The sequence below is a fragment of the Nuphar pumila genome, chromosome 2 (assembly GCF_984573655.1).
Source record: "Nuphar pumila chromosome 2, dmNupPumi1.hap1.1, whole genome shotgun sequence".
Taxonomy (NCBI): Eukaryota; Viridiplantae; Streptophyta; class Magnoliopsida; order Nymphaeales; family Nymphaeaceae; genus Nuphar; species Nuphar pumila.
In genome coordinates, this window is record NC_143250.1 from 120,348,068 (window position 1) to 120,365,264 (window position 17,197).

A 17,197-nucleotide genomic window follows, 5' to 3' on the forward strand; every position below is an offset into this window, starting at 1 on the left:
TGTGAAATGAGCAAAATTCGTGTTGTTTCAATAATATGCCTATGTTTTCGTTCAGCCAACCCATTTTGTTGGGGAGTTTTAGGACAAGACTTTTGATGAAGAATACCATGATTTTCGAGATAACTTTTGAATTCATTGGAAAGATATTCGCCACCCGAATCGGTTCTAAGGATTTTTAAATTTCCATTGAATTGATTTGAAACCATCATATGAAATGTTTTAAAAGTTGAAAAAACTTCATGTTTATGTTTAAGAAAGTATATCCAACTAAATATAGTGAAATCGTTCACAAAGATAACATAGTATGAGAACCCTCCCTTAGATATCACCGGAGCCGGACCCCATACATCGGAGTGAACAATTTCAAAAGATTTTGTTGTAAACATGGATCTTTGAGAAAAAGGAAGACTTTTCATTTTTCCAAGAATACATTCATTACAAACAAAATTTTCATTACAAAGATGCTTAATAAAAGGCAAATAAGAGATTTTAACAATGTTGGGATGACCCAATCTCTTATGCCATACATGAATATCTTTGTTTTGAGCAACATTACAAAATTAATTCTTGGGAATTTTGAGAAAATCAACATAGTAGAGGTCTCCTCTCCTAGAGCCTTCCCCAATCAACTTCCCGGACTGGCGATCCTGTATCCAACATTTATCAGAAGAGAATTTTATATCGCAACCATAGTCCGAGAGTTGAGAAACGGAAAGTAAATTTAAGTTTAGTTTTGGTATAAGACGGATTTTTGGAATAAAGAAGTCTTGTTTTTCAAAATTGCCCATTCCTTTAATTTCAAGAGGTGTTCCATCCACCGTTGAGACAAAAGATGGAAGAAAATTTTTAGAATAATCAGAAAGAAAACAAGGACTTGGAGTCATATGAAATGAAGCACCGGAATCTAGAAGCCAAGATGTCTTACCGAGAGAGGAGGAAGATGACATAGCGGCTCCAGAAATACCTCCTTTGAGAAGAGGTTGAAGAGCATCCATAACTTGTTGAAGCGAAAGAGACTCATTTGATGAAGAAGGTCGTTCCTTTGATTGGGATGCTAAAGCCGCGGCAAGAAACTTCTTCCATTTGGGACAAATGGGCTTGATATGCCCCGGTTCTTTACAAAAATGGCAAGTTAACTTGCTATAGTCCCTTTTTCCATATCGATCATTTCCTCCTTGTCCTTGATTTTTGAAGTGGGGCGGTTTGTAGGTCTTCAAATTATTTCCGGGTCTTGACATAGCATTAACCGCTTCATAATCATTTTGAGAAGGTGTAGCAAGGATGCTCGAATTATTTTTACTAATCCCCATACGGGTTTCCTCACCACTTAGCTTGGTGATAACATCTTCAATAGAAGGAGATGTGAAGGCGGATAGAAGAGAGGACCGAATTTGCTCAAATTCGGGTCTAAGACCATTTAGAAAGTTGAAGAATCGATCTTCCTCTAGTTGTTTGTGCCTTAATTCAATTGCTTCTCCGCTCCATTTTGGTTCGAGCATAGCAAGCTCGTCCCAAATAGATGATAGTTCGACAAAATATTCCCGAATAGACAAATCGTTTTGTTGAAGAGTCAAAACTTTCTTTGCAGATAATATTTGTGAGATAAGTCCCTTGAAGTATACATTTTCTCAAGGTACAACCAAGCTTCGGAGGCTCTTTTAAACTTAATGATGTTGGCATTGATCTTGGTTTCAACGAATGAAAAAATCCAAGACAAGATTTTGAAATTCTTCATCTCCCACTCATCATGCCTTTTGGAATATTCTTCTAGGGCCTTTTGTCTATCTTCACCTTCAAGAATTTTAATATCCCCTTTCTCTATGATAGTAAGTTTGGGTTCGGTTTCCAATGTGGAACCTTGAACGTAACCCCAAAGGCCTTTCCCTTTGATATGGGCCTCCATATTGCCGGCCCAAACGTGGTAATTCGAAGCACTAAGTTTAAAACCAAGGGAGAAATGAGAGTCTTTTTCACCCATTAGAGAGGAAGAAAGATAGAAAATAATGTGTACCTTAAAGGATTTTCAAACCTTTCTTGACAAAAGTTGCTTCTAAAATATTGCCCGAAGAAGATGGTTAACTCCAAAACTTCACCAACTTGAGAGCACGTTTTTCGAGGTACTTTGCAAGTGAGAAGATGCACGATCCTCCTTCAACAAGGCTTTGATACCATGTAAAAGTATCTCTAACAAGATACTAAGATCAAGACCTTAATATTCTTGATAATAAACCCGACACAAAAGCACAATAAGAACACTTTAGAACACTTGTGCATAAAAGCACAACTCACAAAAACTCACAAATGCACAAAGGCATAAAAATAATGGAATCACTTTATTGAGCACTTGGGCTTTGACTCAAAGCCATCAAGAAATACAAAGGGGAGAACCCCTATTTATAACAACACAAAAGGGGGCCTTGGAGGGGCTCCACTCATAGACGTTGGAGCCCCTCCAACGGTCACAAATGTGACCGTTGGAGGGGGCCCAACGTCTATGTTAGTGGGCCCCCCAAGGTACCTTTTGGTACTTTACATAAAAGAAAAAAAAAATAAAAAAGAAAGAAAATAAAAATAAATTTACAATCACCTTCATAAAGTGAATGTGCGTAAAACAGAGGAAAAGACTAAACTACCCCTACGGCTAAACAAATAGAAATATATATTATATATATAATAAGTAGATACATATACATATATATTAATATATGTATATGTATTACCTTATATATATAAAATATATATATTACATTATATGATTATGTACATAATTTAACATGAATATACATACATACATACATATATACATACACATTTATAGTCATAATCGTATACCCATATTGTTATAAATTCCCATGTTGTACACTACACACAGGACATGACTCCTTACCTCTGTGACATATCTTCAATCAATTAAATGTTGCTAACATTAATGTAAAGTATTCAGTGTTAGATAAACCTTATATAAGTAGTTACAAATATTTCATTTTAACTGCCCATCCTAGGCACCTACCTAGCATTTAGGTATTGGGCCAGCACCTATACACACTTCTATTTACAAATACTCAATAATACAGCTCTAGCCATCTAGGTTATAAATTAAGAAAATAAAGTCCAGTGAATCTAGTGGAAATACCATCACAGACATGAACTTTGTTAGGACTCCAACTACAAATATTGGCATCCATAAGCCTGGAGTATGCAACCAGTGTGGAAGGTCCCTTCATGCCCACTAGATTTCTTTCCCTTAGTAATGAAATTGAGATCTTAAACAAACCTAAGTTCATATATATTGGAAAAGAAATGACAAGGAAGCAAATTATGAGGTCTCTTATAACAAAGTATGTTCCATATAGTCAGTTGATAGCATATGAGGAAAGGAAAGCTTTGTACAAGATGCATATATAAAGTATATGAAAAAGATAAAACCTCTAACTGAAACCCAAACCCATTTAGATTTAATAAACCCCAAATCCCCCTTTCATAATTCGAAAACCCCCTTTTCTTTCAATCGATTTGGAGTCTCACCGTAACCCCATCAATGCTTGGACACCGGACACACCAAAACAAGAAAAGAAACAGTAACCCCTACCTTTTTCCGGCGAGGTGGTTGTTGTTACAACGAGAGGAGGTGAAGACCGAGAAGGAGAGAAGGGCTCGGCAGGGCCGGCGACGTCAACCCAGTCACACGTAGCGAGGGTGCCGACAAGAGAGGCTGAGGAGGGCCAACCACGATGGTCGACCACGGCGTCGAGGCTCCAGCGAACTCCAGGGCATCGCCAATGGCTTGCGCAGAGGGAGACGAGAGAGAGTGAGAGAAAGAGAGATGAGGGATGAGAGGAACAGGGGTTCAAAGACCCCTTTTTGAAGAGGGCGACCCCCGAAAAGGAAGGAGTATCCCTTTTCTGTGGCTGCGCAAAACCCCTCCCCTGAGCCAATGTTATATCCTGCGTTAGGGTTCTGAGAACGTGATTTCTATCAATTCTCTGGTATCGTGGAAATGCAAAAAACAACATAAAGTATCATTATCATCCACTGAAGCTGAGTACGTGAAATGGATACTACAACATCAGAGATTGTTTGGTTGCGAAGATTATTTGAAGATATGAGCGTTCTTCTACAGACACCCTCCAGACTCTATTGTGACAATAAAACTGCAATATCCATAGCTGGCAACCATACATTTCATAAAAGGACCGAGCATATAGAAATGGATTGTCACTATGTGTGAAGAATTCATGAAAAAGACCATCATCCTACCATATGTTACTTCCGAGTATCAACTGGCGGACTGATTTACCAAGGCGCTTTCATCACCTCGATTTTATTTTCTTCTTGACAAACTTTCGGTAATCACACAACAAGTTTGAAGGGGGGGGGGGTGTTAAAATGTATTGTATAAGATTATATGTATATATATATATATATTCAAATATATATATAGATATTTATTTTTGGTTATGTAATTCAGGTATATGACCAGGGGTATTTTGGTCTTTTTGTACATGTAATAGGTGTTGTCCATTAGGGACAGTTTTGGGCTTTTTTATCCTTTTATTTTCTTTCTTTGTTTAGGGGCTCTCCAACGGTCATAAATATGATCATTGGGGAGTTCCCAACGACTATATTGGGAGCTCCCAAATGCCCCCCCACTTGTATATAAAGAGGCATTTGGCTCTTTCTTGTGTAATGCTTGTTCTAACCATTTTGAACAACATTTTTTATTTTATATTTGTTCTCTTGCTCTCTTTTGTGAGGTTTGTGTTAGCCCTTAGTGGCTCTTTTGTATTTGGCCCATAAGTGGCTTGTGTATTTGTGGATGTGCACATTTGTAGCTCTTTTGTGGCATTGTGTTTGTGCACTTGTTATTTCATTACAACAATAGGACAATAGAATCAACATTAGCTTAGCCAACTGTGAATATGAATTCATTATTTCAAGCTGGAGAAAACATCTACATAGTTTCTCATAAGTATTGCAAAAGGAGTTAAGGTCTGCTGCAATGTCCTAATGAATGATTCAACAGGAAATTGGTCTCTTTAATCTGTTGTCCAAACAGACCACAATGAATAGGATTCTGAAAAGAGGATATATGTGTCAAATAATTTAAGAGATCTTAAAATAGAACAAAGGACAATAAAAAAGCATGAATATATATATATATATATATATATATATATATATATATATATATATATATATATATATATATATAAGAATGATTGGACTAGCTTGCAAAAGATGTGCCTATTTCTATTTCCTTATTCTTAAATGATTGAGAATGCCGCTGGCTATAGATCCAGGTAGTAGCTGTAAAACCCGAAAATTTTAGTTACAAAATATTTTAAAATATGCAAATTGGGCCTAGATCCAAATTGTGGATCCGCGACCCATAAAAGGGGTCTTTATATATATATTTATCTCGTAAAACATATATGCACTTACATAAGTGCAAATTTTTTTAATTAGGCGAATTATTCAAGAGATAACTACGTATATAATGTATAAATGGGCTTGGGATCCACATTTCGGATCCAATACCCAGATAGGATCCATATGGATATAGGTAAAATACCCTATATATTCGTATACATGATTAAATATATATATAAATATATATTATATGAGTATTTTTAGGGGATCCACGATTGGATCCATTTGGATCCAATCCGTGGATCCATACCAAGTGAAAGGCAAGGGTTCGGTCGGGTTTGGATCCCGAGCCGCAGGTCGCAGATCCGGACCCGACCCTCTCGTTAAAAAAAAATAAAATAAATACATTTTAATTTTAAAAGCAAGAAAAGATTTTGGACCCGGGTCGGACCCGATCCGGATCCATAACCCGATAGGGTTTTTAAAACCCTATATCGGGCTGCAGGGTTTTAAAAAAGGGGAACATTAGTCTTCTTAATTACTGCAAGTTGTTATTTCACTTTTGACATTGAACATATTACTCTTATTGATTCATTAATAAAAGAGTTCAGTGGATTGGTTATGAGTGATAAATGTAAGTTGGTTTGTGGTGTGTGGTTATCCAACTGAAATTGGAACTTTAGGGACCCCAGGTCTGTGGGAAGTTTTCCGCAACTCTTAGAAAAAATAAAAATAAAAAAAAAATCGCATTTTTAAAGGGTATGGATTGGGGTCGTTACAGGTTTGGTATCAGAGCCACCACAAAGACTTACACTTTTATCATTTTTTTTGTGTTAAATTTTTAATTTTTGTATGTAAGCCCTGTCCGAAAGCGTCTGCAAGTCGTGCCTCGTCCTCCAGAGCAGTCCTCTTCACTGGTAAGGTTATTTAATACTTTTACTTAAAGTATGTGAATTTTGTGTGATTGATTGAAATCATAGTTTAATATATCCTTGTTGTGAATTTAAAAGTCTTGGTGTGATTTCATGAACAACTATTGTTCGTGGTCAACCCTAAGGGGGTAGGATCAGTAGGAGTCTAATTTGTAGAAGGGATACACGTTGTAGATGTCGCATTATACCCGCAGAGGTGCTTCGTCCTCTACTGCTGCTCCCGCGAACTGGCAGGAGCAAAAGGATTTCATGATGGAAGTCATTCATACCTTGACGGAGACCATGACGACTCAGGCGACACAAACAACGCAGGCGCTGCAAGCGGCTCAGAACCTCCAGGCGGCACAGGCTGCACAAACGGCCCAAGCGGCACAGGCTGCACAGGCAGCCGCGCAGGCAGCAACTCGTGACCCTCCTGTCAATATTGTTCCAAACGCGGGTGGAGTTTCTTTCGAAAGGTTTCTGAAGTTGGACCCGCCTTCCTTTTCAGGAGAAGCAAACCCAGAGGCAGCGGAGAACTGGGTTGAGGAGTTGGAACGGGTGTTCGACGTCCTGTCTGTTCCTGAGGACAGGAAGACATCTTTTGGCACGTACCGTCTGAAGGGCGATGCCAAGAAGGGGTGGGACACCCTGCGAAGGGTGAAGTTCGCCGATTGGGACGAGATCCCCTGGGAGACGTTCAGGGAAGAGTTTTTGGACACGTATTTCCCTGCATACGCTAAGGAACAGATGCAACGGGAGTTCCTTGATTTGACTCAGGGAACCATGAGTCTGGTAGATTACACTACCAAGTTCCGGAACCTCGAGAGGTACTGTCCGAACCTCTTCAGAAATGAGAAGGCAAGAGCATCGAAGTTCGTGCACGGACTAAAGGATGGATTACGAGCTCGCGTACTGTCAGGTCGGCCTCCTACCTTGGCCGATGCGATCGAGTCAGCCACGGTTCTGACCAAGGACTGGGAGAGGTCTAGGAATGTATCACAAAAGGGAGGCACGAATGGAGGGAATGCTTCGGGCGGAAAGAGGAAGGACCCGCCGATAGGCGAAAAGACTCAGGTTGGCAAGAGGCAGCGAAACCAGGAGGGACGTCAGCAGGGTGCGCATCAGGGACAACCTCAACAGACGCAACAGCAGGGGAAAGCCCAATCAATGTGTCGTAGGTGTAATGAAAGTCATCCTCAGGGTTTTTGTCCGATGTTCAAGGGAGTTTGCTACCGGTGCCAACAACCTGGGCACATCGCTCCCTACTGTCCAAACCCGCCAGTAGCTGAGGGAGGACATTAGCAACATCAACTACAACAACAACAACCACAGAGACCTCAGCAACAACAAGGCCAAAAAAAGACCAACGGGAGAGTTTATGCTGTTACGACCTCTACGCAGAAGGATGGGACTGTTTTGATTGAAGCTATTCTCTTGGTTATCGACCATTAGGCCTATGATATATTTAATTTTGGTACTACTCACATTTAGTATGTTCTAATTTCGTGGACGAAATTCTTTTAAGGGGGTAGGGATGTAAAACCCGAAAATTTTAGTTACAAAATATTTTAAAATATGCAAATTGGGCCTAGATCCAAATTGCGGATCCGGGACCCATAAAGGGGTCTTTATATATATATGTATCTCGTAAAACATATATGCACTTACATAAATGCAAATTTTTTTAATTAGGCGAATTATTCAAGAGATAACTAAGTATATAATGTATAAATGGGCTTGGGATCCACATTTCGGATCCAATACCCAGATAGGATCCATATGGATATAGGTAAAATATCCTATATATTCGTATACATGATTAAATATATATATAAATATATATTATATGAGTATTTTTAGGGGATCCACGATTGGATCCATTTGGATCCAATTCATGGATCCATACCAAGTGGGAGGCAAGGGTTAGGTCGGGTTTGGATCCCGAGCCGCAGGTCGCAGACCCGGACCCGGCCCTCTCGTTAAAAAAAAAAATAAAAAATAAATTTTAATTTTAAAAGCAAGAAAAGCTTTTGGACCCGGGTCAGACCCGACCCGGATCCATAACCCGATAGGGTTTTTAAAACCCTATATCGGGCTGCAGGGTTTTAAAAAAGGGGAACAGCAAGAATCGTGCCTAGGGCACGATTCCTGCTGCTACCAGAAAGGAAGGAATAGGGGGGGGGGGGGGTCGGCTGGCGTAACTGATCCCCACCCATCTCGGCATGGAAGGGGGGGGGGGGGGATCAGCCGATAAAAGGGAGTGGAGAGGGGGGGGGGTCTCTTCCCTCGTTTCTCTCTCCCCTCGTCTCTCCCTCTCTCTCTCGTGTGGGTATGCTTTGGGGAGGTGGATGTCGCCGGAAAACAGCAGCCACCAACAGCCACCAACAGCCACCGCAGCCATGGTGGGTACCCCTGTCACAGCAGCCGCAAGGGACGCGACTGTAGCTTTCGATCGCCGGAGAGTTCGCCGAAAAATTTCGTCAAGAGGTACGGGTTTTTCTTTTGGCTCGAATAGGAAAAAGAACCTAAATACGATTTAGGTATTGTTTTTAAGGAATCCATAAAAATCTGAATTCTTTTATGCTTGACTTATGAGGAATCAGTAGATTCATGGTGGATTATGGGTATAGTACATTGAATCTGTCGATTTAGGGGAAAAACGTGTGTGAGATGGGATTTATGCATTCATTAGTCTTAAGTTTAAAAGATAAACATGTTGATCTTATATGCATGACCATATAAATAGGTTCCTGAACTTACCCATTCAGACGTGTGTGAGTATATGCAAATTCATGTACATATCCTGTGTATGTATATCATGCTGTCTTTCGTTTTTTTTCTGCACTAGAAAGCACGGGTCTCGTGTGCATAACTCTTTACGTATTCCTGTAGTAGAAAATACAGATACTGTACACTTATATCATATTTTCCTCTGCATTAGAAAAACACAGATCTTCTTGCCCAATACCTGCTAAACTCCTGCACTATGAGTATAACTTTCTTTTATACATTCAAGACATCATCTATGCATTATTGCCTTAGGTTGTAAATCTTGAATATGTCAGTTTATATCCACCTAAAGGCACATGGTCTGCACTTATAATTGGCCACTTCTATGTCTTTTGAAAACTTCAGATACAGCAGAAAGTGCACATCTTAAGATTTTGGTTTATATTTTAGCACTACTTACGATAGTTAAACTATGGGTCTTGGCATCACGATCTATTACGCTTCAGTTCTAGCTATTCTTGGTTTTACACGCAACACAAGTAGTCACCAGAAATTTTGCATATCACCTGTCAGCTGTATTGACTTTGTGAGTTCCCCCTCACATAGTGGATAAATTGGTGCTCTGCCAATCCCAGCTGGCTGATAATGGCTGCTGGAGTCTGGGCTAGACATTTCAAGGGGTAACAGGCTGAATGCTATTTTCCTTGATTGTCCAGGCTTGTGGACAAATGTCCGGTTGATTGAATCTTGGTTCATGAATAGTATGGCTCATATGGAAGTTCAGCCTAGTACGTTAATGTTAGGAGAGTGGCCAATCGTATTAGACTTTGCTCCTCGCATACAGGTGAATGGGAATGCTAACATGCTTAAGTTTAAATTGTTACGCTTGATTTAGGTACCATTGCTTGGTTACTTTCATAGGGCTGGGTGCTGGATCAGTCTCCCTTTCAAATATATATATATTATATATATATATATATATATATATATAATATATATGCAGTTTGGTATCGACAGACCCAGATTTTTGTTTATGAAAATAAATCGGTTAGGCTATGCATGCGAATACTACAAATCATGCTAAGTGTATGGGGCTTAATTAAACTTGTTGTGTGATACTTATGCGAAATTGTTGTTGCAAGCAAGCTTACTTGTGCGTGCACATATATGGAATTTAGGTGTGGTTGCAAGATCAAAATAGCATGGTTGTTCGTATGTTTTAATTGGATCGATTGATGAATGAACTCTTGCATTTGACACGAGTACGTGCATGTCATGAAAACATGCATATAATGTGGGTGTGTGAATTTATGCTTATGCTTATGAAATTATTGTTTCATGCACAACTTGCATACATGAATGCGCATTAAAAAGCATGTGAAAAGAATGCATAAGTGGCACACTCTTTATGATTTTTGCTTATAAAGGCAGTGATGATCAAATTGAATCATCAGGGGCTGGGTGAGCCTCGAGAACTAGTTGTTCTCCGTTTTAATTATTTTGATGCATTGCAACAAATCAAATGCGATATTGTTGTTTTACCGCACTGTTCTATGTTGTCACGGGCTGTGGTCCCGTGAAAAGCTTAGCATGCTGATGTGCAAGCTTATGTTATTAATTCTGCATGTAAATTTTGCAAATGTAAAAGAAATGAATTAATAACCAGATAAAAGAAAGTAAAGAACAGTGTAATTCACCTTCTCCTTGATGTCCCTGCTTTAGCGTGGGAATCTTGGATATTGCGGTTTAGGGGAAACCGTGAGGATACAAAAACTCTGTGTGCGTTTTGTTGCCCCTGAACCCGATATTGAGGTTCTTCTCCTGGCCACGGTTTTAGGGAGAATCCGCCACTTTACCCGGGAGTGGTGTGTTAGTCATAGCTGTGAGTTTGTTTTGGTATACCAAGAAAGTGGCGCCAGTGGATGCTGTTTTCCCTGGTGTCCTCGACTTTGGATGCTGTTTTCCAAGGTTCCGATGGATGGTGCTGTTTCTTGATATCGGTCGAGGGCAAAGTTTGGAACCCGGTAATAAAATACAAATTGTGTGTGAAGTTACCCCGGGAACCCTACTTGACCTTGAGGATTGTACCCGTTTGGTGTATCCGCGGGCAATGATAAATTAAAAAGAGGAACTTAAGGATTGTGTGCATTTAATAGGACATGCATATGAAAAGGAGAAAACTTAAATGAAAGATAATAAATGGTTCAGGCATTGCACATGAATCATGCATATTCTTGCTATGCATTAGTTCATGCATGTTTACCTGTGCACTTGGTTGTTTATGTTGATCGTTGTATGATGTTGATCTCTTTTGCATTTAATTGCCTTATTGATTAAGTTGTGATCAATGTTACTTATTTCGTGTTCTCTCATGTTCAATGTCTAAATCTGCATGAATGGTTAATTGTCTTATGAATTGATTATAACCATATCCCTCAAAATATTACATGGATTTTATTTATGCTCTTTTTCTTATTTGATTCATTAGGGAAACCTGTACGCAGAATTCTTCGGATTTCTGACCCTCTCATTTTATTGGTTTTTCCCAGACACAGGTGATCAGTGAAGTCGACTCGCTTCTGAGGGGATACGAGGGTCACATTTGTTTCAGACGGCTTCACTTACGGACAGAGTGACTCTACTGTTATTTTCTTTTAGTCTTCTTAATTACTGCAAGTTGTTATTTCACTTTTGACATTGAACATATTACTCTTATTGATTCATTAATAAAAGAGTTCAGTGGATTGGTTATGAGTGATAAATGTAAGTTGGTTTGTGGTGTGTGGTTATCCAACTGAAATTGGAACTGTAGGGACCCCAGGTCTCTGGGAAGTTTTCCGCAACTCTTAGAAAAAAAAAATAAAAAAAATTTCTGCATTTTTAAAGGGTATGGATTGGGGTCGTTACAGTAGCTATCCTATCTATAGTCGTTGGTGAAAGGACAAAAAGACCAACCAAATGATGGGCTGCTAGTCAAATTGGATGTGAATCTGCCCGTCGTAGTTGGGGGGAAGACGCCTCTTGCGTGCACTATAATCGCATTGGCGGTAATGTGATGTAATCAAACTGATGATTGGCACCTTAGAGAATATAAAGCCCATATGCGAAGTGGCAAAAGTAGGAGTCACAAATACTGCTTATGATGTCCCAAGGATTGTAGCCAGGGATCATCAACAAACCTAGAGGTGGGCATGCTCTCAATGGGAAACAGTGTTGGAATGGATGAAGGGGTTAAAGAGATTCCAGCAACTGTTTATATATATATATATATGAGCTAAGATGACACATCAAAAGAAATATGCCATTAACAACTATTTTCAGATGATTTAGTTCATAATTGCTGAATAAGAATTTTACATGCAGAGTAGTTATTATTGCAATACAGGGAAAACTCCTGGCAAGATTTTCATTTTCATGTTGCAGGGCAATCAGTATCCCACATAGACACATTATGGAAACATTCAGATAGTTGCACTAGTATTGCTTCAAGGGCAATCAAACTAAATATTAATTTATATTTTTTTTACTGCCAAGTTGTTGAATGTACCTTTTTGAGAAATTTAAAAAGATGCTGGCGTATTTCTCTTTGGAGATCCTCTGGTAAAATTTCAAGAAGTTGTTCTTCATTTACACCACGAGTTGCTGCCCAGTTGAACCTTTCAGATTGCCTGACTCGCCTAAAGAAAAAAAAATCAAGAAGACAGAATTCAAAGCTAAATCAAAAATATATAATCAGGTATTTTTTTTTTTGGGTTCAGTAGAAAGGTACACAGCACACTCTACCCACATAAGAAGGTGCATGGTAAAAAAAAGGAACATGAAAAGTCTAATAAGAAATTTGAATGGCTGCCAACTCCTTGTTGAGCAAAAGATTTAGCAAAAAACAGCCTCTTCATATTGATGATTCTCGACTGTTCAAAGTCGGACATGGTTCTGTTTCAAACAGTGATCCGTCTATTCATAATTTGGAAGATATGAATATAGTGATCAGAAATTGGAAGGCATACTAAAAATCATCTTGTACCATTGAAGATTTGGCTCAACAAAATATTGGAGTCAATAGAAAGAGATTCATACAGCCAAAGAGAGTTCTAGGCAATGCTCATGGATTTGAATAACTGGATAAGGCACAAATCACCCCCACTTAAACAATAACTGCATCTTGCATGAAGCAGGCTTGTTCAATGTTCTTAATAATGATACTAACCTGCCACCCTTGTTTTATAATTATACTAATGCATTTCAAATTTGCATCAGATGAACCTTTTGAAAGCTGATCATCATCGATCAATTTGTATTAAAAAATACGAAAGAGTCCCAGTATGCATGTGACTGTAATTGCCACGGAATTAGCTTTTGTGAAGTTTGTAAGATATGATGATGCAGACATGATCATCTATTTGAAAGTGATAAAATAAAGATGCCTCATGTTGATTCTGCTGGTTTCTATAGCCATGTAACTGAAACATTATTCAGTAAACTACAGGGAAGTTTAAAAAATGCACCTAACGTTTGGTGATAATAAAAAACACACCTAGGTTTTGGATATTGTTAAAAACACATCTACATCAATTTAACTTGTATTATCATTAACCTAAGTTGAATTAATAGGATAAAGTCACTGATTAACTCTCAAAAATTTATATTTTTCTTTTTGAAGAAATTTTTAAAAACACACCTAAAGTCTTGGTGATAATCAAGAACAAACCTAAGATTGGAATATGATTAAAACGCACCTAAGTTTTGGATGGGTCAGGCCTAGTTCTGAACATATTTATTTACCGGGTTCTAACCTTGACCAACTTGACCTAACTATTGATGTAATATCGCGTATTTTTTCATGATTTTTAAATTCAAAATTTTGAATTTTAAACTAAGTGTTTAATGAAAATGATAAAATTGTGGGAAAATATCTTTAAATATAGGTGACATCAACTGAGTCTGGGCGTGGCCTAGAGCTCACTGACAAGACCTAGATGAGCCCATTTAAAGTTTGAGAAAATTTTCGTTTTTAACCTTTAAATTCGAGCAAAAATAGAGTGAAATTCAGGCGAATTTCAGAAGTGAAAATCAGGTATTTATACCGTTAGATGTGTCTCGTAATTTTGAGCACGTTGGTGCCCTATTTTGTTAAAATCGAGTTACGGTTGGCCCAAAAATTGCGTTTTTCAAAAATCACGCACCTCTATTTTTGCCATTTTCAGGATTAGATCGGACTGGATTCGCTCTATTTGATCCAAGTTAATATGGATCTAGACCCATTCCAAGACCCATATCAATTAGGTTCTGGTCGAGGTAGGATCCATGTAATAACCACAAATTTTATGCGTAAATTTGTATAATTTATGTGTTATGGGCCTCGGATCCACCTTTCAGATTAAGTTTGGATCTCTCTAGACACCTTAATGGGACAGTTCATGACCCACCAGAATTTGTTTTGCAAGAGGAACGAGATGATAAATGGGAGGTTTCCAGCCAATTGATTCGTAATTCAGATTTTGTGGCGTGGAGAAGAAAAGATCAGGCAGTTATGGCTTACATTACCTCTACTATGTCCCAGAAGGTATTAGTAGCTATTCCAGACGAGTGCTCGGCCATAGAGCTATGGCAGGCATTGGCACAGACATACTCTCAGATCTCAAAGGCCAGAATTTTACTTTTGAAAAGAGAGTTCCAAGCTCTGAGAAAGGACTCTTTATCTGTCACTTAACTTGTTGTTCCACTCAAGGATCTATCTTTCTTAACTTCTGTTTAACTGGCTTGACATATGGTTTTAGGACGAGGCGATGCTCAACCAATTTGGTATCCAGACCTGACATGTCTTCATAAGTCCATGCAAACACTTCTTCATATTGTTAGAGAAAACTTGTGAGCCTTTGTTTCTCTTCCGGGCTCAAACTGCTGTCGATCTTGAGAATTTTAGGATCTTCTGATCCGATATTGATATCCTCAGTTGGATCTTGAACTAAGGATGATGGCTCATCTTGTTTTTGAATTGATGCAAATTTTAGTAATTCTTGAAGAGCTGAATCGAACTCTGCGGATTCTTTCGGCTGCTTTGTACCTTGATTGCATTCTGCTGTTGCTTTGACCTAATGAATCACTGCCGGCTTCGGGTTGGGTACCTGATGTGGGTACTTGGGTTGATGAGCTTGCACTCAATGTCAATAACACTGGTGAGAAACTTAAATTTAAATTTTATTAGCCTGACTGGTTTAAAGGTACCGGAGCACTCTGAGTGGGTCTGTGCAATCAAATAGAGAAAAAATTGGATTGTACACCTTTGTAAGATAATAAAGGTTGGGGATCTACTATTATGGTAGTAGGAAATTAATTTTGATGGAATACTCATGTACTTCAGAATAAAAAATAAATAAATAAAAAGAGTAACCCACTCAGATTCGAGCTTACCTTGGAGAGGGTAGATGGTACAACACTTTGAGGACATGTGTTATGGTTTCGAGCGACAGCGGCTCGTTGGTCCCTAGTTCTCGAAGTTAGGGGACTCGGACTACCAAATTTGTCCTAGGTGATAGCTCCATGTTCTTTTGCAGAAGTTAAGGATGCATCATGTTTTGGTTTTGGGCCTTTAAGAGGTTTTCTCAGTCACTAGCCGCTCTCTTAGGATTTATAGTTTCAGTTAGAATGTTCGGGTTAATAAAACACCAATGCATAATAAATCCCCGAATGTTCTCTTCTTGAATGGTTGCCTTAGCCCGCGTGTACCCGCGAGATAATTAAAGAAAAACACTAACTAAAAACATCTTTTGTACATCAGTTGAGCAAAGAGTTGGCAGATTTGCACTTTAACATGTTAATAGTTACTTTTAGCATGTGATTATTTAAATTAGCATAAAATAAATTTAGTATGTTTGTGAGTTTGATTTGAGCCTGCTATTGTTCACATATGTTAGTTAGATTCTAGAGGTTGTTGCGGTAATACTTCAGTTCATGTTATTTACTTTGCATTTTTACCAGTCATTAGTTAACTTAGCATGAATTAAATTCTTTATTCCTGTGATTGTTGATTTGATCCTGTTAGTGCTCATATATACTAGTTAGAAAATTAAATCGGCAACGTGGAGTAGTTTGGTTTTCATCGGCGGTTAATTTTGGGAAGATTTAGATGAAGTAGTACAAGGGATATCTTATGGAGAAAGGCTTTTCATCGGCGGTGACCTTAATGGGCATGTAGGCATTAGTAGGGATGGATTTGAGAGTATCCATGGAGGCTATGGTATAGGAGAAAGAAACGATAGTGGAGAAAGGATTTTAGATTTTGGTTTGTCCTATGATATGATCTTAGCAAACACTTGGTTTAGGAAGAGGGAGTCTCACCTAGTAACATTTAAAAGTGGGGTTAATACGAGTTAGATAGATTTTTTCCTACTTAGAAAGAGAGATAGGGGTTGTTGCATCGATTGTAAGGTTATACCGAGAGAAAGTGTAGCTACACAACATAGAGTCTTAATTTTAGATCTTAGAATTAGACAATGCCGCAAAAGGGATAGACATAGGATAGATCCTAGAATTAAGTGGTGGGCACTGAAAGGAGCTAAACAAGGAATGTTTGTAGAGCGGGTAGTTAAGGAAGTTGATTGGTGTCTCGAGGAGGATTCAGAATCTATGTGGAATAAGATAGCGGGTGGCATGAGAAAGGTGGCTAAGGAGGTATTGGGTGAGTCTAAAGGCGGTGCACCGCTAGGTAAGGATACATCGTGGTGGAACGAGGATGTCAAATTAGCTATTAAGGTTAAAAGAGAGTGTTATAGAAATCTAAGTAAAAGTCGTGATAATGAGAATTTGGAGAAGTATATGATAGCAAAGAAGGAAGCTAAAAAAGTAGTTCGGAACGCGAGGGATAAGGTATATAAGGAGGTTTATGACAAGTTGGATACCAAAGAGGGTGAAAAGGATATTTATAGGATTGCAAAAATGAGAGATAGGAAATCGAGGGATCTGGGTATGGTTAGATGTATCAAAGATGAAACGCAAAGGGTTTTAGTCAAAGATGAGGAGATTAAGGAGAGATGGAAAGATTATTTTGATAAGCTATTTAATGAAAGTCATGCTCAGGATCTTGGAGACTTTTCCATTCCTTTTCATGAGATGAATCGTGACTTCATGCGCAAGATTCAAAAGAAAGAAATTGCAGAGGCTTTGAAGAAAATGAAATCAAGAAG

At 38.6% G+C, this 17,197-nt stretch overlaps 1 protein-coding gene across 6 annotated transcripts in view; it reads right to left on the reverse strand.

Moving 5' to 3' along the window:
* The window catches only part of LOC149846942 (putative cyclic nucleotide-gated ion channel 20, chloroplastic), a 206,395-nt gene that overhangs the window by 35,080 nt on the left and 154,118 nt on the right, over window positions 1–17,197 (reverse strand). For all 6 annotated transcript variants that reach the window (XM_089996678.1, XM_089996677.1, XM_089996676.1 and 3 more), the window contains one exon: window positions 12,562–12,691. In XM_089996678.1, the coding sequence (XP_089852804.1) occupies window positions 12,562–12,691 (130 nt within the window). The remainder of the gene's footprint in view (window positions 1–12,561; window positions 12,692–17,197) is intronic.